Genomic DNA, 25,887 nt, shown 5'->3' on the forward strand with positions numbered 1-25,887 from the left:
ATGTTTAGTGCTGCAGGGCTGGAGTAACTATACCTTTAGACAGGTGCAGTAAATCTGAGTATGTGTGAATTCATCACCATTCATTACCGCTTTAAAAAAATTCAAAATGTAAAATGTGTGTAAGGGACGTGGTGGCTTTGCCTTTTGTTTCTGCAGTAATAAAGTGTGTTTCTGTATCAACTTCATAATAACTTAGAAAATGATTTATTGGTTTTAGGTGTTAATAAGAATCTACAAATGTGGGAAGAAATGAAAAAGGGAACAGAATATGGACAAACTTGTTGTCTACGAGCAAAAATAGATATGAATAGTAACAATGGATGTATGAGGGATCCAACTCTTTATCGTTGTAAAAACCAGCCTCACCCACGTACTGGTAGTACCTACAAGTATGCTCAATTTCTTCTTGTGTGGCATGTGATTTTTGCTTTTTTCAGGGTATTTACCACTCCTTAGTAAACTTCTTTTAACAATTGGAACCTGCTAGTGTTTTTCAGTCAGAATATGTAATGACTCTTGACTTTCTGAAACTTTTGTTTGAAAACAGTAGTAGTGTAGCATTTTTTTAGTCTTGAATATAAATGCTATGATCAATTAATTTTCTGATGGCTTTCTTTGTTTTAAAAATGTTATTGCTCTGTTGTTTTTTTTTGTGGGTTATCTATTTTGTGCATTCTCTTTTAAAGAAGGCTTGATCTGAAGATATTTAGGATCAAACACTAAATATTTCTAATATCTAAGTATAAACGATGCTTATTTTAAACATTTAAATATGAGGAAAGTGTTTTGTTCTTCTGCCTTGCCAATTGAAGGTCTTTATTTTCAAGGGTTTATCCCACGTACGACTTTGCCTGCCCCATTGTTGACTCTATTGAAGGTGTCACACATGCACTTAGAACAACTGAATACCATGACAGAGATGAACAATTCTACTGGATCATCGAGGCACTGGGCATAAGGAAGCCATATATATGGGAGTACAGCAGGCTAAACCTCAACAACACTGTGTTATCCAAGAGAAAGCTTACATGGTTTGTCAACGAAGGGCTCGTGGATGGATGGTATGTTACTCGTTTGTAGTTCAGCGCTGTTGTTGAAGATACTTGTGACTGATGCATGCATTTTCTGTTTTGGACAGCGCTTAAGTATCAAAGCAGCATGAGTAAATATTTAAACAGAATTTGAGAACAGATTAATTACAATGGCTTCTGAATGCACAATGTGACTGTTTACTATGCTATGGTAACTGTGTATATGCATGTTCATATCCTAAAATAAATATAAGGTAGCTTATTTTGGGGCTCTTGCTACTTACACATTTTCCACACCGAGTCATCAGATACATTCCTGAGCTATGCCAGAAATTTTCCTCCCTTCTGTTCCCCACTTCTTTATCTTACATTCTTTTTTGATTGTTAACTGGATTTCTGCAGAAGATAGAGGTTTCTTGGTGGCCTGGTAGCTTGTGTATTTTCCTAGAAAGGATGAGCAGTGGGTTTACACTTCTGCAGTTAGGTCAAAGTGTAGAGAGACTCCTCCTTGGTTCTTTCCTACAGTGACCTAGCTGTGGGAACACACCGTCTCAAGTCCTTTCCGTATAGTAAAGAATTCTGAAGAAATTCATGGATAATTCCAAGTCAGACAACCTATTGTAGTGTCTTTCATGGCCTGGTTTTAGGTACTTCTCTGCTGAGCCTTTGGGGTATCATTTTATGCAAGTACCTAATCTGCCTCTGAGTGTTTTGGCTAGAGGTATCATATAAGCCTATTTTGGATTGTTTTTCTTTTCCGACTGCTGGAAGCCTAGATTCCAAGCTTACGCATGCAACTACTCTACTAGAGCCATTTTTTTTTTCCTGCTTATGTATTTATTGTATGATCACCTCTCCCTGAATAAGCCTCTGTGTTAGGGCCTTGGCAAGGTTTCATCCGTATTCCCACCACATGTATTTTGCATTTCAGATTGTTTCAGATTAGGCCTTTTCATTTCATGCATAACAAGAAAATCATAGAATTCTATCACTTCTGTCATTGAGAGATAACGTTGCCATTGTCACTCTTCTTTCTGGTTTCTCCTGAGCAAGTAGATATCAAGCCCTGTTGTTTCAGGTTCCGTTGAGAAGAATGTTCCATTGAGAAGGATCCGTTGAAAAGGATGTAATGTGATAGGGACACAACATGTACCTTGTCAGTTTTTGAGAGACTTAAGATTGAACAGACATATGAGAAGAGCTACTTCATTAAGAGATGGTTTACCTCCGTGGGGTGAAGCAGAAGAGAATCTCCACCAGATGTTTTCTATGGAAAAGAGCTTAGTCTTTTCAGTTAGGTCTTCTCATCTAACTCTTCATTCACACAAGCACAGTGCATCGAAGCTGTGCCTTTCACATGCAGCAGTAAAGTTTTTGAGTAATCTAACTAATAGGTAGAATTTAACATGTGATATTGATAAATTTTTTTTCTACTAGGGATGACCCAAGATTTCCCACTGTGCGTGGTGTCCTGAGAAGAGGCATGACAGTTGAAGGTCTAAAACAGTTTATTGCTGCTCAGGTGGGTATTTCCTTCTTTTCTGATCATTTGAGTTTCACTTGGTAAGGATAAGTTTTCATGAAGTTTCAGTTAAAATACTTGTGTGACTGTTAGATTTCTTCTTCTGAAGGCTTGCTGCTTTCACGTGTACTGCTTTAGAACATCCGAGCAGATCCTTGCAAAATGCTGTAACAGGTATCATGTTAAAAAAATTACTTGTTTTGCAAGCTCGAGGTGCCTATCTAAACTGTTTTGATGAATGCAAATAGTAGAGGGTTCTTAGTCCTTAAATGACTTTGTTTTAAATGGATCTAATAGCTAGACTGTATATTCATGGGTGTTTTTTGTTTTCCAGGGCTCCTCTCGATCTGTTGTGAATATGGAGTGGGATAAAATTTGGTCCTTTAACAAAAAGGTATGTGTTTACTTGAATTTGAAACTACTTGTGATATCCTCTGTCTGGAATATGTAGAAAATCTAGCATTCATTGGAGTGCTTATCAACACAAGTAGCAGTTGCAATATGTTGCATCATTTGGCACACTTTCAGGAAAATGGAATGTCCCCCCCGCCTCCCCTTTCTAACCTGAATTAGCACTAATCCTGTCAATTCTCCTAAACCAATACTTACTTGCCTTAATTAGTAGTATGGGAAAAGATAATGATATATGTAAAGCTGATATGAAAACTGCATTTCATTTTTCTGCTTTCAAGCTGCGAGCTATCTGTAAGAAGGTATTACTCAATGCTTTTTACCTTAGCATATAGCTTACAGTGCTGTAAGCATACATAGCATAAGCTATCATTTTTGCAGCTTCATAGCACAGTCACATTTGCGTATATAACAGGAGCTCTACAAACCCACTGAAAATGCATTATTCCTAGCTTTAAAATGCTGCCTGTTTCTGGTTTGGCTTATCCGTTAACATAAATCTATGTATTACTCAATTTGATTCATGTCAGCCACTTTTCCTTTCAGTGGCAAAAGTCTAAGATGCTGGGTATACTGCCTGTGTAGATAAAGCCAGCACTGCTAATGTTTCTAACTGAATGTCAAATAAGGAATACTGCATCTTGACATGGTTAGTTGCTTTTTGGCAGCGGATGCTTGGACACTATAATAAGGCGAATTATTAGAATGCTGATTGCATATTTTGTGTGATTGTGGAAACACCTGTTATTTTGCATTGGGATTCCTGCTCGTTTTTGCTTAGATAGTACCCAGATCTGTTCATTTAAGTAGCTTTTGCTTGTCTGGCATGTGTCTTGTATTCATTCATGTATTTTGCATTTGGTCTGCTGCGTACACAGAGGTTTATGAGTTGGTTCTTTCTGTTGCTGCATACACATGACTAAGAATTGAATTTGGGGGGGGATGGACTGTCAGGGCTTATTTTTTGAATTGCCTTTTAAACTGACTTTCTTAGATCTCCAACTCCTTAGACAGCACCGCATTTATTAGTCAATTTTGTTCACATCTGTCTGTGCAGATAACTTGCAAACTGCATTATGAACAAAAGCAATTGTTTGCACACAGGTAGTTCTAAGCTCAAAGACTTGATTAGTGTGAGAACTCTTACACGTTAATCAGTAGTATATTTACAAAATTTTTAACATTTGCAGTCTGAGGCAGGATTGTGGGTTATGAGTAAAATAAAGAGCCTAGTAAAAACATGGTAAAATTCAGTTGTTTAGTTATCAAAATTATGATATTAAATCACGTAACACATATGCTTTGAAATGCATACGAATGTCCTTTTTTAAAATGTCTCTAACATCTAGGAGTCTGGCTTCAGTAATTATCAACTTATGAACATGTGACTTAAAATATATCTATCATCTTACTTGCTTATGTCAAGTATTTAGCACTTAATTATTCTTTCCTACATTTTCTGCATACTTTTTTTCCTTGAGCAGGAATAAACTGGGGGGTAGTCACTTTATATTAATAAAAGCAGATGTTTTCCTTTGTGTTAGCTTCCAATTAAACTGGTAGATCTCTTTTGGTCCTAGAGACCTATTTCACTTGAATTATATTTTTAAGTTCCTCGGAACAGTCAAACCAGTATTTCAGGTATGAAAAACACTGTGGAAAACTGCTTTGGCTGAGTTTGAGAATAAACAATAAAAATGCAGAGAGAAGTTTTGGTGGTATCTTTTCCTTGCCAGACTCAAGTTGTAGATATCCTGATGAAGCCAATATTATGATGTTGCCTTATTATAGTATCTAATGCTGCTGTGTTAAAATTTTAGACTTAATTGGTGCTTCCTCTATAGCCAGGTCTGTCCCTGATTCCTGGAGTACTCGCCTGGAAAATTAGTATGGGATCAGGTCTTGTGCTGCTGGACAAAAGAGAGAACTGCACCAATAAATGATTGCTTTAAGTTCAGCTACCTAGAAAGTGTTCCAGATTTAATACCATTTTTAAATAGTAAAACTATCAAAGTACTTCTTACTATCTTCCCGATGTGGTATCAGTTCATAAATTTGGTTACTTCTGATGGCAGTATCCAATGCACAGTTTTTACTCAAAGTACTTCAGTAAAGAAGGGAAACTCTCTCTTTATTACCACTGTTTTCTCACTTTTTATCTTTTATACATTTGGGTCAAAGTAACATTAAGGCAAACATTTAAAAAAATGCAGTAACATAAAGAATACCAATTAATATTCCTTTTTATTGTTGTTTCATACAACATCTTATTTCTCTGTCAATGTCATATATTCATGATCCCCCTCATTTGTTTTCTGTAGGTTATAGACCCAGTAGCTCCTCGGTACACTGCTTTACTGAAAGACGCAGTGGTCCCAGTAAATGTTCCTGAAGCTCAAGAGGAGGTGAAAGAAGTGGCTAAACATCCAAAGGTTCTCGCTTTGCTCTTAATATTCTTGTATTGCAGATCAGTAAGGTTGGAAGTACATTGGCTTAGAGCAGTCAGCAAGGAGAGTCCCTTATTTTAACTTGTTTGGACCGCGGGAGATAAAACCAAGGTGTGCTTTTTTTCATAAAATTGTCAGAAAGTCGGCAATTACTGAACATGTTTGTTCATTTAAGAGAATGATGTAGGAAACTGCAGTGTATATATTTACAAAAGCATATAGATAAAGTCATGACAAAAGGGAGTTTTCAGAAGAGGTGAGATATTACAAACATGGAGTGAGGCTAAGACTATTTTTATTATTGTTTAATACAAACTTTGACAGAGAAGTTTAAATATAAAGTTTAATTCAAGCTTTATGGTTACTGTGCAGTAGGTACTGCTTATCCATAAGAGTGAGGAGTGCAGCATGGGGAGGATGAAGGGGAAGATTTCTTTTAAATATTATATAAAATTAGACTTACGTAGAAAAGTGAAATATTACACTGTTAATTCTACCATTATATGGATTTTTTGGATGTGGCTTTTAAATTCAGATAGCAAATAGTTACCAGCAAGAGTTCAGTTCTTACTGATTTGAAACTCTTAGTAACTAAATCAATTCACAGAGTAATATCTGTTAAGAAGGGGCCTGTGTTGCTGGTGCATTTTTTTTTCTTTCCACTACAGTTAGGAAAGATGCTTTACTTCGAGCATGACATCTCAAGTTATACTTCAGCTTTTCTGAAAGCATCCCTTAGATATCAAACTTAACTGAGAAGCAAGTAAATGTTTTACAAGTTTTTATCTTTTTTTTTTTGCTTCTTCACTTTGTTGCTCTGAATACACCTGTAGCAATTTCTTGTAAATTAAAGGTCAGCCTCTAGTTTGCCCTTTTGCCTGTGGTGGATTCACAGGGAAACAGGTTTTGAGTAGATGCAAATGAGAATTGTGACTCTTAGAGTCAAAAAGAAGTTTGGTCAGATACAAGCCTGCATGCTAAAATATTGCTATTAAAAATGATGCCTCCAGTATGTAATGAAATAACGAGAAGAAACAAATTTCTACTGACCAGAAGAAACAAACTTCGAACTCTTGATCAGCTGAAGAATTCTGAGCTCCCATCTGTCTGCATTTAAAGACAAATAAAATAAAATCAAAAACAAACAAGCAAAACTCCATCGTTTAGATGCTATAAAGCTGAATATTTTTATTGTTCTAAGCAATACCATAATATTACTATATTTAAAAATCTATCCAGCTGAGAGAAGTTGCATATTTAATTCCATATTAATTGTAAAAAAGTGAAGCTGAGAGTTAAGAAACTTGTTTTGAAGTGAATTTGCATAACAAGATGAAAATTTGATTAAAAGTTAGTCTTCACACTTCTTCAAGATCTTACATGTAGACTTGAAGGAAATAGGGTCAGCTAACACAACTAACTGCTGTCAGTTGTGTTGGACTTATTGTTGGGGATATAATTTTTGAATGTACTGTCAGAGGAACGTATGCAGCGCTTTTGAACTAGAAACCTGAGAGATAGTTGTAGAGGAATACTGTTGCTTTCTGTTACTGTTGTTTTAAGTCTTTTATCTTCGTCTATATTCTGTCATAAAGAAAGCAGTGTTTTAGCACTGCATTAAATTTAGCCAGTTTGTGTAATAGCCTCTCCTTTGAAATAAACATCATTTTTCACAGAATGCCGATGTTGGGTTGAAACCTGTGTGGTATGGCTCCAGAGTGCTGATCGAGGGTGCAGATGCAGAGACCCTGACAGAGGGAGAGGTGGTTACATTCATAAATTGGGGCAATATTATCATCACTAAATTAAACAGGTAAAAATACTGGGAGATGAAATTAACTTCTGTTTTTCAACTTTTTGTTGATGTTTGTAGTAGGTATCTTTTAACAGTTTCAGTGCTTGTCCACATATATATAGAGATATCTACTTTGAAATATATCACAAAGCTGGATGTTTGGCATAGAGCACGTTTTACTATAGATCCAGGTCTGAAATCACCAGTCGGTGACATCCTACTGCATGTCTCCCTTATGGAGTGTTGTCTATGTGTTGGTGGTGTTCCACTGTGAAACAGCTTTGTCAGATAAACAAACAAACAAACAAACAAAAAAAAAACCACACAACTTGGAATTTTGACAATTTTTATTCTGTAAGAAATACACGCTTTTGCATTCTAAACGATTAAACCAATCAAAATGTAAGTTGCAGAACTTTTGGGGTGAGGGAAGGAGACTGTTAATGTCATAATATTTTGGAAATAGTTGTGTTGAGACACTGGCAGAATGGAGTGAGTTGAGACAGAATGTAAAACAAATAGGTAGAGATTTTTCCCATGTTCTGAAGTATCTCGTGATATTTAAAAAATCAAAAGTAAAGGAGAACTTCAACAGCAGTGACTACACTTTTCCATGTCCTACATCTTCCATGCTTCAGAATTGAACTCTGAACAATTTTTTTTTTCAGTGGATCTGTTGATGTACTGTAGTATCAAATGAGAACAAGTCATTTAGGTTTTGCTCTCATCCTTTCTGTTTTCCTGTAGAAATTCAAGTGGAAAAATTCTGTCCATCGATACCAAATTAAACTTAGAGAATAAGGACTTCAAAAAAACCACTAAGATCACTTGGTTAGCAGATACTCCACGTGCGCCACTCATCCCAACTGTCTGTGTTAATTATGAGCATCTAATCACTAAGCCAGTTCTAGGTAAAGATGAGGATTTCAAGCAATATATCAACCAAAATAGCAAGGTAAAGTATTTTTCCCCTTTATATTTTACAAAGCTTTATTTTTTTTGCCATTGCTATTTCTTGTTACTGTTTTTTGACTGTTTTTAAAACTTTGACAAACTTAATTTGTCAAACAAGGAAAGGGTGTGTATCTTGTTCGTATGTTTTCCATTCAACTTCTCATAATAACATGAACTGAAATGTAATAATGTGAGTTGAATTGTAATTTTGTATACTCATGCATTACCTGGCTCTTACACATCTGGGACCAGTAGTTTAATTTTTTTTTTGGTCATGTTGCATTCTTATAATATGGCATCTTCTTGCGAGTACTTGTTCTGCTGCCTCTGGAATTAACTGACACATCAACACTTAGAAAAATTACCACTATCCTTCAACAGCTTTACCATTTTTCCTCCTGTTTCTTGTGCCCTGTTAGGTTTGGACTGATTTACCTGATTTTTATTTGCTCTTACAGCAAGAAGAACTGATGTTAGGTGATCCTTGCCTTAGGGATTTAAAAAAAGGGGACATAATACAACTTCAGAGAAGAGGATTCTTTATTTGTGATCAACCCTATGAGCCAGTGAGGTAAGCTACTTAAGAACAGCCCAAGCAGACTTCACAGAATTTGCTTTAATTTGCTGTGTTCTAAGATGTTCACACGTCATGTCAAGAGTAATGTTGCCAATACTTTGCCAATGCTGCAAATATCTTCCTCTTTACCACCACATTTCTGTGGGTTATTTTTGTGGACTATCATGGCTTTTGTCTATGTTCCTATGTTTTCAACTGTCTATGGCAAGTGTGTGGCACTTTTTGGTGCATCTCAACTAGCTTGGATTTAGTAGAGATCAGGTTTCCTTGTTCTGATTCTAAGTATATAAATTAGGGAGCAATGTTACAGATTAAAACAGTCATTTGCCTCATTAGTGTGCACAAATATTCATTGTAACAGTTCTTTACAAAATTATCAAACATCTAAAATTACACTGCAGTTCAGCATAGCATTATTATATAAAGAGAACTTACTGTTCATAACAGGGATCAATACAGATCTCCGATTATGTAAATTTGAATAACTACAATTGTATACAAAGGTAAATATGGAGTTGTGAAAGAGCAACTTGAAGAGCAGAACATTTGTTGCAATAAATGTTTTATGTGTTATCTTGTATTTCTTGATTTTTTTTTTTTTTTTTTATAAATCTTCTTATAGTCCTTATAGCTGTAAAGAAGCCCCATGCATTTTGATTTACATTCCTGATGGACATACTAAGGAAATGCCAACATCTGGGTCAAAAGAGAAGACCAAGGCTGAAAGTGCGAAGAAAGAGGTAAATTTGTGTTTTTAAAAGGTGCTGTAAAATGTGTTACTGTACAAGGTCATCGTGCTGAATATTTAGCTTTTTTTGTTTGTTTGTTTAAAGGCTAGTTCAGTTGCAAAAGGAAAGCCTGCTCCACTTGGTGGTGGTACCTCTACTCCAACCTGTACTGCATCTGAAGACCATCTGGTTATTTACAACAGGGTGTCTGCACAGGGTGATATAGTTCGTGACTTGAAAGCTAAGAAGGCAGTAAAGGAAGATATTGATAAAGCTGTGAAACAGTTGCTGGCCTTGAAAGCGGAATACAAAGAGAAGACAGGCCAGGAGTACAAGCCTGGAAGTCCTCCAGTGTCTGTAAATGAACAGTGTGTGTCTTCAAAGCTTGAGACCTCTGGTACCCTGGACAGCAAAGTTCTGTATGATAAAGTAGCAGAGCAAGGGGAAGTTGTCCGAAAACTGAAAGCTGAGAAAGCACCTAAGGTGGATGATTATTATTTTGTTTGTTTTTTGGTGTTTGCATAGCCCATTGTCCTCTGCCTGTGGAGGTGAATGGGTTGATTCAATGTTTTCAGACTGATCATAATTTTGACTGAGCTTTGTTCTATCAAGACTTGCGTTTTCCAATATTCATCTTTTAGCTAGAAATATGACAAAATGCTAGGAATTTACTTGCATTTTTATTGATATTAACAAACATTTCTTAGTTCTGAAGCATTTATCCCAATGCATGAATTGATTAATTATCTGAATCTGGTCCTTGGGGTAAAAATGTCCTGCAGTTTTTATTTATTCATTTTATTAAATATAGTCAAATTATGTGACTTCATAGGATTAATTTGTTGCTGTTTAGAGATTCTTTTAAAAAAGAAGAGAAAAGTAATGATCCAAATACAACCGATATCTTTAAGACATCTTTCTGGCTGGATCTGAACATAAGAAACATAGCTACTAGTAGCTGTGTTCATTCTTTCTAATGCAGAGCAAAAAAAAAGATGGGAAGTAATACACTTTGTGCCTGGTGGTTTAAGTACTGTTCATAATAGTGTCTTGGTGGCACCATAAAATCTAAATCAATGGGAAGATCTAAACTTTATTGTTATAATTTTATACAGGATAGATAGAATTGTATATTCCTTAACTGCAGATACTTTGTTGTATTAGGAGAATAATAGGTGAAACAACTCTACTAAATATTTAAGAAAATGGAATAGGTGTACATAATCTGCAGGTCTTTTCATAAAAGAATTTAATGTACACTTCAGTCTCATGTCTCTACATCTTTTTCTCCCTCTTTCTGCCCTTTTCTTTCTTTCAGGATCAGATAGGTGCTGCCGTGGAAGTCCTTTTATCCCTTAAGGCAGAATATAAACAACAGACAGGCCAGGAGTACAAACCCGGAAGCCCACCTGTGGTCTTAGTTCCTGCTCAGTCTTCTCCTGTTTCTACTCTTCCATGTCCAGTAGACAGCAAATCTCTGTACAGCAAAGTAGCTGAACAAGGCGAAGTAGTCCGCAAACTTAAATCAGAGAAAGCTTCAAAGGTGTAATAGCAGTGAATACTTCTGAGTGGAACAATATTTTCAGTTTAGATTAAAACCTAATTACAGGTTTTGCAAAACTTGGGGAACAAAATCTAAGCAAATACTTTAAAATTCCATAAAATGCTTTCCTGAATTCTCTTAAGCTGATACAGCTGACTTCACAAGTTCTGTGGTAGTGCATGGAGAGCCTGAAAAAAAATAAACACGTTTTTTGGTTTTTGTTTTTTTAATAGTACAAGCTAAGTGAAGGAGAATATAGGCAGTAACTTGAAAAAAGGTCTGTAAGTTGAAGGCTAGAACAGCAATTATGAATTTGGTGGTAATCTGATGTGTCAAGGGAACCCATTCTTTGTTCAGAGTCTGAGAATTTGCTCCCATTCTCCTGTGCACAGAGCTATGCACTGCTATAGCTTCATGGAACTAAGCTGCTTAAATGGGGAGCTTTCATGGCACTGAAATCAGCCCTTGCATATATACTGCCTGTTTAAATCCTATATGTAACAGCTCATAGGTATTCTGGCTAAAAGGTGTACTGCAGAACTTGGTAATGACAACTGCTACTAACATGTTACCTCTAGAAGTTGTATTACAACAGCTACGTTAGTGCCCTCTCTAGTAAAGGTTATGTTATTTTAGCTATTGTGTTGTATCTATGTTGTTTCTCTCTTTATCTGCAACTGCTTTTTTTCCTTCCTTGCTTCAGGAACAAGTAGATGAGGCTGTGAAAGTTCTTCTAAATTTAAAAGCAGAATACAAACAAAAGACAGGTCAAGAGTACAAGCCTGGAAATCCACCTACAGCTCCTCCTTGTGTGTCTTCTACTACACTTCCATCTTCTGTATGCTGCAGTGACTTGGGACCCTGTAGCTTAGTGGATTGCAAAACACTTTATGATAATGTAGCTGAACAAGGTGAAGTGGTACGCAGACTGAAAGCAGAGAAAGCTTCCAAGGTATAACAGTAAATAGAGAGTAATCAGTTGCAATTCTTACCATGTTTTGCCGCTGGGGGGAAATATTTCACCAAATAATAATCAAACGGTGTAATAAACTCCCTTATATCCTGGTCAGAGCTTAACTATCAAACTTGCATGGTCTGGTAATATCACACAAGTTCACTCTGATACTGAATACTTTCTCAACGTCAAGACAAAAATTCTAAATTCTATTGATGTAAAAAGTCAAACTCACCTCTGACATCTAGATGAATAGACAAGCATGGCAAATGTCAATCCTGCAGAAATTCTTAACATGTTTTACTTCTTGCTGTGTTTGTAACAGATGAAGATAAAAGTATCTAGCATGCTACAACAATAGCAAGACTTATCAAAACTTAGCACATTCAGTGAGAGCTGTGGAAAGGAGCAGGAGACAAACCTATGCGTTTTCAGGGGCTGCTGCTGTTTCCCCCTCTATATTTCTATGCTGTAGAATTGTTTTGTCTTGTGGATTTTTTTCAAGTCCTTTTCTAAAACAGTTTATTGTGTTTTTCAGTGTAGATTCTGCTGCAGTTATTGGTTGTAGCTGGCCTGGTGGGGTAGGGGGAACATTCTCATACAATGTGATAATGCTTAAACACACTTCTGCTGCTTAGGGGCAACATGGTGCTATTACCGGCGTCTTTCCTTAACTATGAAGCCCTCTGTTGATTGCTAGATGGAAATTTTATTTTCTTAGCTTAAAAATCAATGTTTCTTGTCAGTTCAGTCTTTAGTTCTCACTAGTACATCTTGCTATTTATCCTCCCTATAGGATGAAATAGATGAAGCAGTAAAACTCCTTCTTTCTCTAAAAGCTGACTATAAGGAGAAGACTGGACAGGACTACAAGCCTGGACATCCGCCAGCAGCTCAAGGTGCTTTGCCCCAGGCATCAAATACAGCACAGAGCGGTCCTGACACACCTGAAGCTAAAGCGCTGTTTAACAAAGTAGCTCTTAAAGGAGATGAAGTTAGGAAATTGAAAGCAGAAAAAGCAGAAAAGGTATAAAATAAAATACTGTAATACTACATTTTTATATGTGTATTTAAATGTGAAAATCTATTCCAAATTAGTGTGATTATAGGAATTAGAAATGTGCATTCAGAATAGGCAACATTTGAATTCAGAGATCTGAAATGTGCTTTTTAAATTGTTCCTGTCAGATATGGTCCTTAAAATGTTAAGACATTTAAGTATCAACTTTTGCAGAGGTTTTCCCCCAACACTGTGGATGTCCATAATGCCAAACATAGATCTGTTTTGCTTTTTTGATAAAGCATTTACTTCTGTGGTTTCTGTATGAATTTCTTTTTTTGTCCTTCAAGGAAAAGATAGATGCAGCTGTTAAGGAACTTCTTCAGTTGAAGGCCCAGTATAAGTCTGTTGCAGGAGTTGACTATATACCAGTTTCTGCTGGTGGTGCTGATGACAAAGACAAGAAGAAAAAAGAGAAAGAGAACAAGTCAGAAAAGCAGAGTAAGCAACAGAAGCAAAATGATGGACCAAAAAAAGAGCCTTTGCAAGGACAGAGTGGTAGTGATCTCTCCTCAAGTGGATCAGGAGAAGGTCAAGGCCCTAAGAAACAAACGAGGTAAAGATATGATCATTAATCTATTTGCTAAGAACCAGAACTGTTTACCTCTATTCAGATTTTAGATATTTACAGGTTTCTTGTTTCACTTGAAAGCATGAACAATTACGAAATAATTATTAATTTTTATATTTGGGATCAAGCAAAAGCAAGTGACTGAAGTTTTAGTGCCTGTTGTACCTCATCATCCTAGCGAGGAGAATTCCTGCTTAGCCTGTAGAAAGCATAAGGCAATGCACATGGTCTTTTATTGTGGCTCAGCTGTCATTGGGAATTTGTTGTGTTTCATTATTTGCTTCCGCAAATGCACTGGTATGTTTTGCTCAATATAAACCATAGGGGGGGAAAAAAGTCTTGTGCTTGTTTTATTTTACCAAGGTTTCCAAAATACATGCTGTGAGTACCATGAGAAGTATGTAAGCCCAACCCAGAGCTTGGCACTCCTTTTGCATATGGAACTCTCCAGTGATGATTGCGGTGCATCCCTTCTCCTGCCCCCATGCTGAAAGTGTAGAGATCTTTTCACAGCAAATATTATGCAACTCTATTTCTTTCCTGTTTCAGATATATAGATTACATGTTAGAGATGTGGTTATTTTGTATAAAAATTATTCTGGAGAAATGTATTTTTCACCCTTAAAAACACATCTCTGCTTACAGATATATGGAAGCTTTACTTTTGTCTATTGTCATTTGAATCTGGTTAAAATTGAGGGGCTTTAGCCTTCTTTAGGATCTTGGAGATTTACTAGTTATCTTTATTTTTTATTTTATTTTTTAAAGAGTCAGTTTTCTGTCTTAGAGTGACTGATATGTTTAATTTGATAACTCAAGTTGCATCTGTTTATTGAAACTGTAGCCATAGGCTGGGTAAGAAATTTTTAAAAATACACACAGCTTGTGTGTATGTCTGGTTAGTCTTATGTTCTTATTGGTGGTGCTTGTTTTTTTTGGTGAATTGTTATGAGGTTCCTTGATACAACCTTGGGTGAGAATTAGAAGGGTTCAAACACTGGAAAAGAAACTGAGCTGTTCTTAAAAATACTTGTTATCTCAGTGAGGAACTACTAGCAATTCATACCAGCAAATTCATATTGAACTGTCAGGAGGGGAAAAAAAAAAAAAAAGTTGGCATTATGAAATAAAACTAAAATATTCTGTTCCCTCCTTCCCTCCCCCCTTAAGGTCCACCCTCACGCTCTGTCCTCCCACCCCAACCAAAGGGGCGGGGGGAAAGAAAGATTAAGATAAATTTCACTGCTAAATGCTCAATGGCACAAATCTGGTTCTTTCTAATACCATAGGCTGGGTCTAGAAGCTAAGAAAGAAGAAAATCTTGCAGATTGGTTCTCTCAGGTAAGTGCACACCAGTTTTAATTAAAGAATTATTTCATTCTCTTATAAAGCCAAAGTGGATATTGATTTAATATATTATCTTGTATTTCTTTTTTTTCAAATACGTATTGAAGTACTTGCTCTTATGTTGTTATCATAGTCTCAGATAAAAGTGCCTAGACTGAAGAGCTGAATAAATTAAAGTAGGCCGTAAAAAGTATGAGTGTGTGTGTGTTCTCATAACTCATGTGCATGAATTCCTCTTTCATTAAGTGTACAAAATGTTAGTGAAGTGATAGGAATTTCACAGGCTTGGAAGATTTATTTCATCTCAAGATGATGTATAACAAAAGTTATGATCTGTTAATACTGAAGGAGTTTGTTGTCACAGAAGGGCAGAAAAGAGATGACTAGGTTACTTAAGAAAGATAGTAAAAAGATATCAGCGTTATAAATTATCTCTTGCTACTACTACAATTTTTGCATAAGCCCAAAGGAATACAAATCTTCTGATGTGAGCTAGAGAAAGTTCTTGCAAAAGCAGTTTGTTGGTTCGTGGAAATTAGCTACTGTCTCTTACCGTGGATTCATGAAATTCAACGTTATTCAGATCTATTATAGAACTTAATGTTCCTGCTTAACTTTCTCTTAAAGGTAACAAAAGCAATCTCAACACATATCTTTGCTAAATTTTGAGCTGAAATATTTTTAAATAGGAGACTTGAGTTGCATGCTATAGGCTTGAATTATCGAGTGTTTTTTTCTGTATGAAATTGAAACATCAGTATCTAACTCTTTTGAAAGGTGATCACAAAATCAGAGATGATAGAATACTATGATGTGAGTGGCTGCTATGTTCTTCGTCCTTGGGCTTATGCCATTTGGGAATCTATCAAGAACTTCTTTGATGCAGAGATCAAGAAACTTGGCGTGGAGAACTGTTACTTCCCCATGTTTGTATCCCAGGCTGCACTAGAGAAAGAGAAGACTCATATTGCTGATTTTGCCCCTGAGGTACACTTCAAAACATTATTTTACTCTTAGTACAAGAAAACCCAACCACTTAATCTGCAGCTGACTATGAAAGGAAGTTTTCTTCAAACTTGATTTATTTGATTTTTAATTATTTTTTTTCCTTTAGGTTGCATGGGTCACAAGATCTGGGAAAACAGATCTGGCTGAACCAATTGCTGTACGTCCCACAAGTGAAACAGGTAAACTTCTTGTCATTCAGTTTGGCTGTAAAGAAAACAGTTACTGATGTAGTGAAGCTGATAAATAAAGTCCCTTTTGAAAAGTGGAAACCCATCTTTTAGAATGTTTTACTATAACTCCTTACAATATTTCCTAAAATTTACTGCTGTCTGTAGCAAATGTCACTAGCACTATTAGTTCCCTTCAATGGACTTCTCTTGGACATTTACATTCCAGGAACTTTTTCATTAATATCCTGAAAATTAATTGACTTTGAATTTTTTTTAATTAAATATTTTATATACTAAGGTTTGGATTGATTGTACTTCGATCCACATCCTGCATAAAAACATCAAGCAAGCTATTTTCTAAAGAGACAGGATAAAATTTAAGTTCTTTTCAGTGAAAACGTGTTAAGACAAAAAATATGTTTTAAAGAGAACTATAAATAAAAGTGTAATTCTCACAGCAGAGAATGTTAAGCTTACATGTATCAAAGAAAAAGTTTTGGCATGAAGTGGCTGTATTGTGCAGAGAACCAAAACTGCTTTCTTTTCACAGTCATGTATCCTGCATATGCAAAGTGGGTGCAGTCACACAGGGATCTTCCAATCAAGCTTAATCAGTGGTGCAATGTTGTGGTATGTCAGTACATAATTTCTGACTGAACTGTTCTATCCTAAGTGCAGTGTATGGCAATTATTTTAGGTGGACGTGGCATGATGATACTAATCACGGCACATATTTCATGGCAGAAGTATAAACATGGTTTGTGATCTGTTTTTCTCACTTGATAAAATCTACGTTACTAAGGTATATTGATACTAAGTACAAAGCTGTAAATAGTTGACTTTTTTAGCTTTATTCAGATTTTTTGAACTTTTAAGTGGCAACGTATTTATAAACACTATTTTAAATAAATAATTTGACACTTTAGTGCTAATCATGGCATACAATTTTGTTTCCTGTTATGTCTTGTTTATAGCGTTGGGAATTCAAGCATCCTCAACCTTTCCTTCGCACTCGTGAGTTCCTTTGGCAAGAGGGCCACACGGCATTTGCAACATACGAAGAAGCAGCAGAGGAGGTAAAAAAGCAAATGCGCTGGCGCTTTTGCTTTCAGAAAGTTATCTTATCTTACTCCATGGCAACACAAACAAATCTTTTTAGTTAGGACCTGGTGGAAATTGGTATAGCTTTTTTTGGGAGCCCTCATGAACAATGTCAAGTGTGCTAGCAGCTGTTTTCTCTAAGAAGTAACCTGAGTGTAAGGCTTTAGTCATTTCAAACAATATGACAAGTTGGAAGAGTGTGACCTTCATAGAGGATTCTAATTTTCCTTGAAAGTCTAAATAATGAGTTAACTTGCTAGTTGTAAGAAATACAACTTTAGTACTTTCCCCAGAAACAGATGCTTCATTAAATATCATGGTATATCCTTATTTACATAGCAGATATCCAAACTTTAGTTGGAAAGTAGAAGTCAATATAACCATTGGACTGACATTTTTGCCATGACTCTTCTTATCTGTCATGGTTTGTATTTGTTGCTATTTCATTCATAGAAAATGAAGCAACATGCAAAGCAGTTGAAGAAATCTTTTTTTATCACAGTTTTGAGGAAAATGTTGTTTGTTTTTAAGGTTTTAGATGCTAATACTTTGGTTATAAATAATTTCATGTTTCATGAAATACATAATACTGAATAATTCTTAAAATAGCATGTTCATCATAGGTGATGCAGATACTTGATCTGTATGCTCAAGTGTACGAAGATCTTCTAGCAATACCTGTTGTGAAAGGAAAGAAGACAGAAAAGGAGAAGTTTGCTGGGGGTGATTATACGACAACTGTAGAAGCATTTATATCTGCCAGTGGAAGAGCTATCCAGGTATTTGTCTATTAGAAGACTTTTTTTTTCAGTAAATACAGTAGTAAGATGGAAGCCTTAAACTAATACTAGTGAGACTTAACTTTCAATTGAGCAGAATTTTCTGTGTGTCACTATTTCAGGGAGCAACGTCACATCACCTAGGACAAAACTTCTCAAAGATGTTTGAAATTGTATTTGAAGATCCCAAGAAACCAGGAGAAAAACAGTTTGCATATCAGAATTCCTGGGGCATTACAACTCGAACTATTGGTGTAATGACAATGATTCATGGAGATAACATGGGATTGGTGCTCCCACCTCGAGTAGCTTGCGTTCAGGTGTGTAAAAATTGTCCATAATATGACTTAAAATACCCTTTCTTTTCCTTACCTGTCTTCGAATTCCTGAGCTTTTCCTATCAGGCACCAAAGAGTTTAACACAGGATAGGAGCTGTCTAATTACAGAATGCGCTGTATAAATTTGATACAAATCATTAGGGTGCTTGTGGTGGACAAGCTCCCTTTAATAGTCCATCCATGTAAAATAATTTTATCTATATAATTTCAAGGAAAAGGGAAATATATTTTTTACTTCTAAGATAGTGAAATAAATTAGTGGGCCACAATATTTTTTTAAGCTTATATAATAACTATGAGCTAAGTTTATTATAATGTGAAATAACTGTCATGTTATATTGCAGGTTGTAATTATTCCCTGTGGTATCACAAATTCCCTTTCTGAAGACGACAAAGAGGCTTTATTGAAGAAATGTAATGAATATCGTAAAAGGCTGCTTAGTGTTAATATCCGTGTACGTGCTGATCTAAGAGACAACTATTCACCTGGTTGGAAGTTTAATCATTGGGAACTTAAGGTACTTTTTTTTTTTCTAGAAGGTGTTTCAAAGCTGAAATGTGGGGTATGTATGTGTGTCTTTTATTCTGAAGGTGGATGTTTTCTCTAAGTGGGCAATTACTGCCTTATAATCAGTGATCACCTCTATTGGGATTTCTCTTTATTAATATATGAAGAAAAAGTGTTTTCTGAGACTTGCTATTTGCTAGGATAAACATGTCATTAGCAATTTTTGAACTTTCAAGTCTTCACCTTATGTACTTAGAAAATGGCATTATTACTACAAATCAACTGCATGTTTAAAAATTTGTATAAATACCAAGTGTCTCCAGGGTCACAACAGTGTGTTCTTTGCACACAGTGGAACAGAGGAGATAAACCTGTATAGCACTGACAAAGAAGGGAGTAATTTTGTTGATTTAAAAAAAACACTATTATGTTGCCCTTTGTATAGTAGTTGAAAGAAACAGCTCTGTTTCATCAACTATAAGAGGCTTTTGTAAAACAAAAATAGCAGAACGGAATGAAACTATAAGTAGAAATTGAACAATGTAGTGAGTTCAGTAGTGAGTTACAGGATCATATTTTTGTTTGGAATTTGAAATTAATTTGTTTGTCTTCATTGTAAGATGACAGAAGGTCCCTGAGTAGTCGAAAGTTCCCGTTGTTTCCAAGTTCTCTTTCTTTTGTCTAACCTCTTACGTTTTAAAAAATGAAGCTCTAATACCAAGAACCCATGTTATGAGGCTTTTTTAAAAAAAAAAAAAAAGTTTACCAAGGAGGTGCACCAGGGGGCAAACTTGATGCTTTTTATAAAATCTACTAAAGTATTCAGCATAAGCCATTTATACGTCTCCTTATATTTGAGTTGTAGCTAGATGTCATCAAAATACATACGTAAAACCTTCATTTAGAATCATGTTGAGAAATAAGAGACCTAATTAAAAAAAATAAATTAGTATTCTCAGCATGAATGCAGGTTTTCATAGAGCTTTGGTGGTAGACGAGCACTTTGGGTATTCAGCTCACAAAGAGAAAAACTTTATTGCCCTGGTAGTAGTCCAGCATTGTTCAGGGCTCCTGCAGCCATGACTTCACAAATGGCTTATGTGCTACTTCACTAATTCCAAGTTATCTGGTGCCCCTCACCCCTTCTGAATTTCAACCTGTATGTTTCCCCCCCAAAAAACGTATTTTATCTTCTTGTCTTAAATTCTGACACGATAAGAACAAGTAGAATACATAGACTGCATCTTCAAAGTAATTGCAGACAAAGTGAACTCCTTTTACTGAGTACTGATAAGGAAGTTAATAGGGTAAAACATACAAGGATACTAGAGTAATAAGTACAAGAATGAACTGGAAAGCACTTTACCTTATCTGTTTCTCAGCTTAGCAGATTTCTCATGCTACCTCCAAAGACAGACAAGTCATTACTAGTTGTTTTATAGTGTCTGGCTGTAGTTCAATTGCTCTTTCTTAGCTAGTTTTCCTGTGTGGCCATTAGGAATCTTTCTTTCACTGGAAAATTGTTACAGTTAGAAAATGGAATGGAAATGCGAAATATATTTTGCTGAGTTTTAATAATGGTAACCTTTTTTTTTTTTTAATATACCATAAATTAAAATTTTTAAGTTGTTAGGAATAACTTTGAACAGCTTTTTATGTAGCTTTGCAGTAGGAGTAGATATTGCATCCTTGAGATGGATTTTAATGTATTAATTCATGGTATGAAGAATATGGGGTGTGGGGAATCACAGACTGGTTGAGGTTGGAAGGGCCCTCTGGCGATCATCTAGTCCAACCCCCCTGCTCGAGCAGGGTCACCTAGTGCATGTTGCACAGGTTCATGTCCAGGTGGGTTTTCAATATTTCCAGAGAAAGATACTCCACAACCTCTCTGGGCAACCTGTTCTAGTGCTCTGCCACCCTCACAGTAAAGAAGTTTTTCCTCATATTCAAGTGGAACCTCCTGTGTTTCAGTTTTTGCCTACTGCTTTTTGTCCTATCTTTGGGCAGCACCAAGAAGTCCGCAACAAATAGAACACAACACATGCTCATGTACCCACTCTCCCATGCCGCCTTTCCCTTTCCACTGAAAAAATATGTGCAGCTTATGACACACATGACATCAGGATGTAGAGGAAAATAAATTGAACTCAGTAGACTCTTAACTAACTAGTAAAATGGGAACTTTTCGTATGCCTGTTTAAGGGAGATGAGAAATTACATGGTTCTTACCACTGAAGTTTATGAAGCATAAAAGCTTTACATAAAGCTATCTGTTTGTAGTGAAATATTCCACACCATTAACACTGATACTAAGTCTATGTTTAACAAAACTTCTGCTATTTCTTATTCATACATTTGAAAGTGAAACAAGACTGGAGCAAGGTATGATGCACAAGTGAAGAGAGTGTGGATGGGAAAGACAGAAATTAATAAAAGCGGTGGAATATGTGCTGATTTCTTTCAAAGAAACTTAAGATTTTAAAATAAAGTATGATAGGACTGTGCTTCAAAAAACAAAAGAAAGGAGAATATTAACTCATCTGAGAATCACTCATTATAACTTCTCACTTTTTTTCATTAAGGGTGTTCCAGTCAGGGTTGAAGTGGGACCACGAGACATGAAAAGCCAACAGTTTGTAGCTGTCAGAAGAGACACAGGACAGAAGCTGACTCTTTCAGAACATGAGGCAGAAGAGAAACTGAAGCAGATTTTGGAGGAGATCCACGCTAACCTATATAACAGGTAAAATGAGTGATATAACAAATGGCTATGCTAATCACAGGTATACTTTACCTGTCAGAAGAATTTCTCAATTTATTGGTTAGACTGTTCAGAAAGACAGGTTTGGCCCATCTTTCTGTTTGTGATATTTCATATTCTGCCTCCAGAACTTGTTCACATACATTGACAGAACTTTCCTTAAGTGCTTGTGAAACGCAATGTTAAAGGTTGTGAACTGACTTTAAAAATACTTCTGTGAATTCTTGTAAAGTATTAATTAAAAAAATATGTATATATGATAAATAGTTAATTGGATGGTATTGTATGGGATTCATTTCCAAAAGATGCTTTTGGTAGGGAATTTTGAAAGATACAAAGTTGTTAAAGAAGCTTCAGTAGTTGAAGATCTATTTTCAGAAGTGTATGGTAAGACCCTATGTCCTCTTGACTTTCATACAATTGTTTTCTCATAAGAAATCAAATGCTTTTCAAACTGTTGTTTCACACAGAATCACAGGATGTTAGGGATTGGAAGGGACCTTGAAAGATCATCTAGTTCAATCTCTCTGCCAGAGCAGGAACACCTAAATTAGCTTACACGGGAACACATCCAAGCAGGTTTTGAATTTCTCCAGAGAAGGAGATTCCACAACCCCTCTGGGCAGCCTGTTCCAGTGTTCTGTCACCCTCAGTTATTGCATATCCCAAATCCCCTGCATGTCTGTTACTGCAAATTCTTGTTCCCAAGCACACTTAGGAAGATCTAACTGGCTGATCAAGCACCATGGCAGATGAGTTTGACTGCTGGAATGTACTTCCTTCCATGGTGATCAGTTTGTTTACAGGCAGAATATGTTTACCTAGTTAAAAAGCATTCTGTTGTTCAGATTTAGAACGTAATTTAAAAAACAAAACAAAACACAGTTGCCTGTAGTATTTATCTGTTTCTGTCTACAGTTGGTCAATGGTGAAATGATGTGCACAATTGTGAATTAACACAGTAAAATATGCAGCTATCTGCACCGCCCATTAGCAATCAATCAAAATGTTATCTCTTTGAGGACAGAATGGTGGAAACACATAATCTGATTAGGAAGATTCAAATTAATATATAGCTTCTCTTGTAATTTTTGTTTTGGCTAACTCTGAAAACTTGGTGCAGTTGGCCAGTGAGGTTATGTGTATAAGCCTACCCTGACTGATTTTTTTCCCTCTTTTTTTTAGAGCTTCTGAGGACCTAAAAAGTCATATGGTGGTAGCCAATAATATGGAAGATTTTCAAAAAGAGCTTGATTCAGGAAAGGTAAGGGAATTTACTTCATTCCAAAATCCTGCTAAGTGCCTTCACACACTTCCTGTCCCTTACAGATAATCAGAGGCTAAAAGCTTCAAAGACTGCGTATACATCCATCCATCCATACGTACTGTTGTAGTTGTTACAGAACTCTCCCCTAACAAGCAGATGAAGCATCACCTGTAGAGCTGCACAAAAAAAAGTCAGCTTTTCCAAGCTAATTTATTTATTTCTTCTTTTGCTGAAATACTGTATGTATTAAATATGATGTAAAATTCTAGTGCTGTGTAAGAGGTGACAGTGCCTTGAAGTGAATTATGTTGCTGCAGTTTGATAATTTACATTTAAAGTGTTGTGTTTTTATTAGAAGGTGCTTTTCAGAGAGATTAATGTAAATATTTTATTCAGATTAAGATAAGCTACTGTCATTGTGCTAATAAAAACAGTGAAAAACACTTGTCAAATCTTGTGATAGCGTCCAAGTTAGAGTCTAAAGTACATGCTACTTACGTCAGAGAAGATTTGCCTTTATGACCTGAGTAGAAGCCATTGAGTTCATTGAGAATTGCTGGGAATCAGAACCCTCCTTGGGTTGATAGTAAGAATAACCCATAATGGTGGATGACTGAGTTCATCTGATCTATCTTTATAGACATACTAGAGATCTGTGAAAAACTTAAGTTCTGGCAAAGCATTTAAAACTTAGGTGAGTGATTAAATCTTCACCAGAGATTTGAGCCTCTTATTCTTTTTCAGAGATCCACTCCCATTAACCCTGAAATTCTGTCACCGGCTCTCAGCCTGTGAAATTCTTCATATATTTAGACGAATGTATTGAAGTAGTAGAATCCTCAGAATCAATCATTAAGACTGTGCATTTTATAGAGAGATCAGGTCGTTTTTTTTTTTTTTGTATACCAATTAGGTCTACTCTGAAAACTTCAGAATTTCTGATGGAAAGTGCTAGAGTGTCAAGAACTCAGTTACTCTTGTTGGCTTCAAAAATAGTTTTATAAGTTAGCCTTGGCTTTTGATCACACTCTTTTCTTGCTTCTATTGCACTTGAATCCGATTTATAGCTAGTTTTGAAGGAATGATTGTGAACATCAGAGGTGAGACTGATTTAGCATGCTTATGAAGTTGAGGATATGGATATTTTAGATGTTCTTGTACATAGGTGCTGAAGTAGCAGTATTGTCTTATTTTCCTTTACAAAACTAAATAAAAGCATAAAATACTCTGTTTTGAAATGGTTTGGGGTTCTTCCTGCTGACTACAAAGTATTGTTTCCTTAGAGCAGCTCTCTCTAAAGCATCTAATGATTCTGGTGGTAGATTTTAACGGAAAAATCTTTAGTCTTTGCTTAACAAATAATTCTGCTCCATATAGGTGTTCAAATAGTACTGCTGTTCTCTGAATAATACTACATGTGACTTCAAGATATGCTTCCAAAATAAGCACCCCTCTAAACTATACTAGTCTTCAAGACAAAGAAACAGTCGAGGGGAAAAAATAAGCTTTTATGTAAAAATCAGCGGAAATGGAGAGTCAAGTTCATTCCAAGAGGAAGAATACAATGTGGAGTTAATTGCATATTTGTACATGTTCATAAATTGTTACCTTTTAATTTTCATTAATGCTGTAGGTATACCCTTTTTTCTCCTCCTACTGCAGAATTCTCAAATGATAGTGTCTGCCAATGTGTAAAATGCCTGGTCTTCAATATCCAATACTCAGTTTCATGTACAGCTAGATTCTAGAGATTTCCAAGAGAATTTTACTATTTATATTATATTAGAACTTGAATATAGTTTAATATATAAACTTGGAAATATGAACAAATATTTTTACATTTCTAAGTTGAGAAAACTGAAGTTTGTCATTTTATGACTTTGTCTACCATTATATGTTGTATGGATGATATTTTATGCCACGTGTATTCTGTAATTTCTTCAAATTATACTGTTAGCACTGGCTGTGGTTTAAGAAGAAAATTTGTAAGCTGAAGTACTCCTGCTTAATTCCTGTTACTGTTTTCCGCTGACTATAATTGAAATGTAGGCTATTAACTCTTTAAAAATATGGGTTGCTTCTGTGTTCTTTTAAGCTGCATGCAAAGTTTAGTTCAAACTGTAAGAATAATTGCATGTGTATTTAAACTTTAACTAGCAAAAGACTAATGTGAGCAAAATTAGAGTCGTAATGGTTCCTTTCTTCACTGCAAGAAAGTGAAGCTATAAAGTGAAGCTTAATAAAGGTGTGTTCCAGTTCAAGGCAAATTGAGAATTCTGCACTAAGGATGTAAATTTGGTGAAAGAAAACCACAGATCAGTAAACGTTATTCACAGTATTGATAGAATTAAAATGATTCTGCAAGCAGAATTTAGTAGCTATATTGTCCTCAGCTATTAGCACTACATGAGTGCTCAAATGTGTGTGTGTGGGTGCTTTTTTTTTTTTACCAGTAGTCTTAATTTTTAGTACTTGACTCAAATTTCACTGAAAATGCATTAAAAATGAAAAAAAACAATAGAGTACAAAACTTGGGAAAAGAGACTTGCTACACTCACTGACAGTAGTACTGAGTGGACTGTATGAGATCATCTCAGCTTTACTTTCTCATTTTTTTCAGCTATCTAACATTCAAAACAGCAGGAAAATATGGACCATTTTTTTTTTCTACAAGAAAATATGTGCTCTTGTCAGTTGTTTTATCTTTAAATTTGTATGTCTGTCTAGTTCAGAAAATATGAAAATTCATAGTACTGGAATTAAAATGAAGAAGGCATTATCTTGCACCATGTAAGCAAAGATTTTTTTCTGCAGTTTGGAAAATATAAACTTTTCCTGAAAAACAGAGTATTTCCAATAGAAAATAGTATTTATGCTTTCCACAGATAAGAAGACATTGGGGAAAAATAAAAGCAGCACCCTGACTTGATTTAAGTGCTGTGTTGGGTTTGCGTAGGTTTTTCCATGCCATACTGTGGAGGGATGACTATGTTTATGTATTACTCTGATG

The 25,887-nt window shown here is 35.7% G+C and overlaps 1 protein-coding gene across 3 annotated transcripts in view; it reads left to right on the plus strand.

Moving 5' to 3' along the window:
* The window catches only part of EPRS1 (glutamyl-prolyl-tRNA synthetase 1), a 39,389-nt gene that overhangs the window by 12,640 nt on the left and 862 nt on the right, over nucleotides 1-25,887 (plus strand). The window contains exons 9-32 of one of the 3 annotated variants that reach the window (XM_035565410.2): nucleotides 218-389; nucleotides 828-1,061; nucleotides 2,469-2,553; nucleotides 2,888-2,947; nucleotides 5,286-5,396; nucleotides 7,088-7,224; nucleotides 7,954-8,161; nucleotides 8,619-8,731; nucleotides 9,360-9,477; nucleotides 9,571-9,948; nucleotides 10,784-11,008; nucleotides 11,712-11,960; nucleotides 12,760-12,990; nucleotides 13,314-13,579; nucleotides 14,884-14,935; nucleotides 15,719-15,928; nucleotides 16,056-16,128; nucleotides 16,670-16,749; nucleotides 17,094-17,195; nucleotides 17,844-17,999; nucleotides 18,122-18,319; nucleotides 18,683-18,856; nucleotides 21,432-21,592; nucleotides 22,796-22,874. In XM_035565410.2, coding sequence (XP_035421303.1) covers nucleotides 218-389; nucleotides 828-1,061; nucleotides 2,469-2,553; nucleotides 2,888-2,947; nucleotides 5,286-5,396; nucleotides 7,088-7,224; nucleotides 7,954-8,161; nucleotides 8,619-8,731; nucleotides 9,360-9,477; nucleotides 9,571-9,948; nucleotides 10,784-11,008; nucleotides 11,712-11,960; nucleotides 12,760-12,990; nucleotides 13,314-13,579; nucleotides 14,884-14,935; nucleotides 15,719-15,928; nucleotides 16,056-16,128; nucleotides 16,670-16,749; nucleotides 17,094-17,195; nucleotides 17,844-17,999; nucleotides 18,122-18,319; nucleotides 18,683-18,856; nucleotides 21,432-21,592; nucleotides 22,796-22,874 — 3,872 coding nt within the window. The remainder of the gene's footprint in view (nucleotides 1-217; nucleotides 390-827; nucleotides 1,062-2,468; nucleotides 2,554-2,887; nucleotides 2,948-5,285; nucleotides 5,397-7,087; nucleotides 7,225-7,953; nucleotides 8,162-8,618; nucleotides 8,732-9,359; nucleotides 9,478-9,570; nucleotides 9,949-10,783; nucleotides 11,009-11,711; nucleotides 11,961-12,759; nucleotides 12,991-13,313; nucleotides 13,580-14,883; nucleotides 14,936-15,718; nucleotides 15,929-16,055; nucleotides 16,129-16,669; nucleotides 16,750-17,093; nucleotides 17,196-17,843; nucleotides 18,000-18,121; nucleotides 18,320-18,682; nucleotides 18,857-21,431; nucleotides 21,593-22,795; nucleotides 22,875-25,887) is intronic. The other 2 variants (XM_035565421.2, XM_035565430.2) reach the window with 2 other exon arrangements.

This window comes from Cygnus atratus, chromosome 3, assembly GCF_013377495.2.
Source record: "Cygnus atratus isolate AKBS03 ecotype Queensland, Australia chromosome 3, CAtr_DNAZoo_HiC_assembly, whole genome shotgun sequence".
NCBI classification, from domain to species: Eukaryota; Metazoa; Chordata; class Aves; order Anseriformes; family Anatidae; genus Cygnus; species Cygnus atratus.